This window comes from Frankliniella occidentalis, unplaced genomic scaffold, assembly GCF_000697945.3.
Source record: "Frankliniella occidentalis isolate FOCC.00 unplaced genomic scaffold, Focc_3.1 Scaffold4546, whole genome shotgun sequence".
Classification (NCBI taxonomy): Eukaryota; Metazoa; Arthropoda; class Insecta; order Thysanoptera; family Thripidae; genus Frankliniella; species Frankliniella occidentalis.
In genome coordinates this window covers 1-2809 of record NW_026271592.1, presented here as the reverse complement: position 1 = coordinate 2809, position 2809 = coordinate 1, and the positions used below count along the sequence as shown (strand labels likewise).

The following is a 2809-nucleotide window of genomic DNA, read 5'->3' as shown; positions in this document are numbered from 1 at the left end:
CAGGAGAGTGCGCCTCGCGCCTGACGCGGCTGAATCAGCTGACTGCTCTGTTGGTATAGGGCGGGGTTCTCTGCCCACCTCTGCACCCGCAGCTGCCCGTTGCGGCTGCGTCAGCTGCCAGCTCTGTTGGTAGGGAGGGGGGGTCTCTGACCACTTCGGCAACCGCGGGTGTCTACGGTGAGACCAGGGCGTTCCCGCCGTCGGACTGGACTGTGACATCAGTTTTGTCGTGTTCCAGCGAGGACAGCTGGTATGCGACCGCGCCGGACCGACAGCGCCATGAGGCGCTCCTGCGCAAGGCCCTCGACGTCATCCTGGAGGAGGCCGTGTTCGCCGGGACGAGCCGCGACGGCAAGGTGTGCGAGTGGAGGGACCCGGAGGAGCTGCGCAAGACGCTGGACCTGTCGCTGCCTCACGGCGACGGCAAGGAGCCCGCCGACGACGCCACGCTGCTCAGGCTCGTCCGAGACACCATCAAGTACTCCGTGAAGACGGGGCACCCCTACTTCATCAACCAGCTGTACTCGGGGTAAGAAGCGTGGCGTGACCGTGACGTGGCTCTCGACGCTGCCCGCAAAAGGCAGGTTTCACGCTACCTCGTGCTCATCCCCCACTGAACACGTCCGCAGGCTGGACCCCTACGGGCTGGTCGGCCAGTGGCTGACGGACGCGCTCAACCCGAGCGTGTACACGTACGAGGTGTCGCCCGTGTTCACGCTCATGGAGGAGGCCGTGCTGCAGGAGATGCGCAACATCGTGGGCTTCCCCGTGGACCAGGGCGACGGCATCTTCTGCCCCGGCGGCTCCATGGCCAACGGCTACGCCATCAGCTGCGCCCGCTACCACTACTTCCCAGAAGTGAAGGTGAGGACAGGGGGTCGGGACAGTGCGGGGGATGGGGTATCATGTCGTGCGTCAGGCGCGGAGTCATGCGGGGCTTTTTCTATGTGGGCCGACTCCAAGGGGTCTGATGAGCTGGGCTCGCCTCTTTAGCGGCCTCACTGCGAGTGTCGTCATCCTGATATGGCGGCAGGCTGAGCTGTCGCACGCAGTCGCTTCCTCTACCTGCGGCTGGCTCAGCCTGCCGGGTAGGCCGGCCCGGCGCGCACCGGTGCGTCGCAGCGCGCACATTGCCTACCCCGCAGGCTGACGCGCTGACGCTGCCCCTTATTTGCTTGCAGACCAAGGGGATGCACGGGCTGCCGCGGCTCGCCGTGTTCACCTCTGAGGACGCCCACTACTCGGTGCTCAAGATGGCCACGCTGCTGGGGCTGGGCGGCGACAGCGTGTACATGGTGCGGACGGACGCGCGCGGCCGCATGGACGCGGCGCACCTCGACGAGCTGGTGACGAAGGCGCGCGAGTCCGGCGCGCACCCGCTGCTCGTCTCGGCCACGGCCGGCACCACGGTCCTGGGCGCGTACGACCCGATCGAGCCGCTGACGGCCGCCTGCCGGCGCCACAACATGTGGCTGCACGTGGACGCGGCCTGGGGCGGCGGCGCGCTCATGTCCCGCCGCCGGCGGCACCTGCTCCGCGGCGTGCACCTGGCCGACTCGGTCACGTGGAACCCGCACAAGCTGCTGGCCGCGCCGCAGCAGTGCTCCACCTTCCTCACGCGCCACACGGGCGTGCTGGGCGGCGCGCACTCGGCAAAGGCGACCTACCTCTTCCAGCCCGACAAGTTCTACGACACGCGCTACGACACGGGCGACAAGCACGTCCAGTGCGGACGCCGCGCCGACGTGCTCAAGTTCTGGTTCATGTGGAAGGCCAAGGTAAGAGATGCGAAGGGGTACTTCACTCACAAGAGTCAGTGAACACCCCCCCCCCCAACAATCAGGGAAAATCAGGAAAAAATCAAGGAAAATTCAATTTATAGATTAAAAAAAAAATCTGAATTTGTTTTCAAAATTAGGAAAAAATATTTAGTGCCCTTCTGTGACACTCTCTATCTTTTCTGATGGACGCACAGGGAACGCTCGGCCTGGAGAAGCACATTGACCACCTGTTCGACAACGTGACGTACTTCAAGGAGGCCATTCGCTGCCGGCCCGGCTGGGAGCTCGTCCTGCGGGAGCCCGAGTGCACCAACGTGTGCTTCTGGTACGTGCCGCCCAGTCTGCGCGGCCAGCAGGACCAGGCCGACTACAACGACCGCCTGCACAAGGTGAGTCGTCTTAAAACCACTTGAAACATTTATTACGCTGATTTTGTGGTCTCGCCGGTGAGGCAGTTCACTGGGCTACTCTGAGCATCCGTTCGCACCTGCTCCAGGTGGCGCCCAAAATCAAGGAGCGCATGATGAAGGAGGGCTCTATGATGGTGACGTACCAGCCGCTGCGCGGACTGCCCAACTTCTTCCGCCTCGTTCTGCAGAGCTCCGCCACCACGGTCGAGGACATGGACCACTTCATCTGCGAGATCGAGCGACTAGGTTGCGACCTCTAGTCAAAGTTCGCATGCGCCCTCTTCTCATCTGTTATTTATTTTACTTTATCAGTATTAGAAAATGTCAGCGTGTCGTTGGTGGTTGAAATTGACAAAGGGAAAGTCTTCGAATAAGGACAGTTCGGCGACGCGGGATTCTCCATAGCAGGTTTTCTCTTAATTTTGCATGTCGATGTCAAGATCATAGTTTAAGGTCGGTAGACAAACCAAAAATATTTAACACCATCTATTTATGATTAGTAATGTATTCTGTAGAGTGGCTAACGCAGTTTTGAATATTTGTGGTTGATTCGTAGCATTGACCTTGCTTTGCTAGTTGTAAATTGTGGCAACTAAGAAGAAAAAAAATACAAATTTT

At 60.3% G+C, this 2809-nt stretch overlaps 1 protein-coding gene across 1 annotated transcript; it reads left to right on the top strand.

Annotated features, from left to right (window-relative positions):
- Positions 1-238: 238 nt before the first annotated feature.
- LOC113202557 (cysteine sulfinic acid decarboxylase) lies at positions 239-2803 on the top strand (the record flags this gene model as incomplete). Its single annotated transcript, XM_052276813.1, is given in 5 exon segments — positions 239-529; positions 630-864; positions 1182-1778; positions 1976-2170; positions 2278-2803. Coding segments are annotated over 5 exon segments (1492 nt in total), but the record flags the coding sequence as incomplete, so codon positions are not given.
- Positions 2804-2809: the final 6 nt, after the last annotated feature.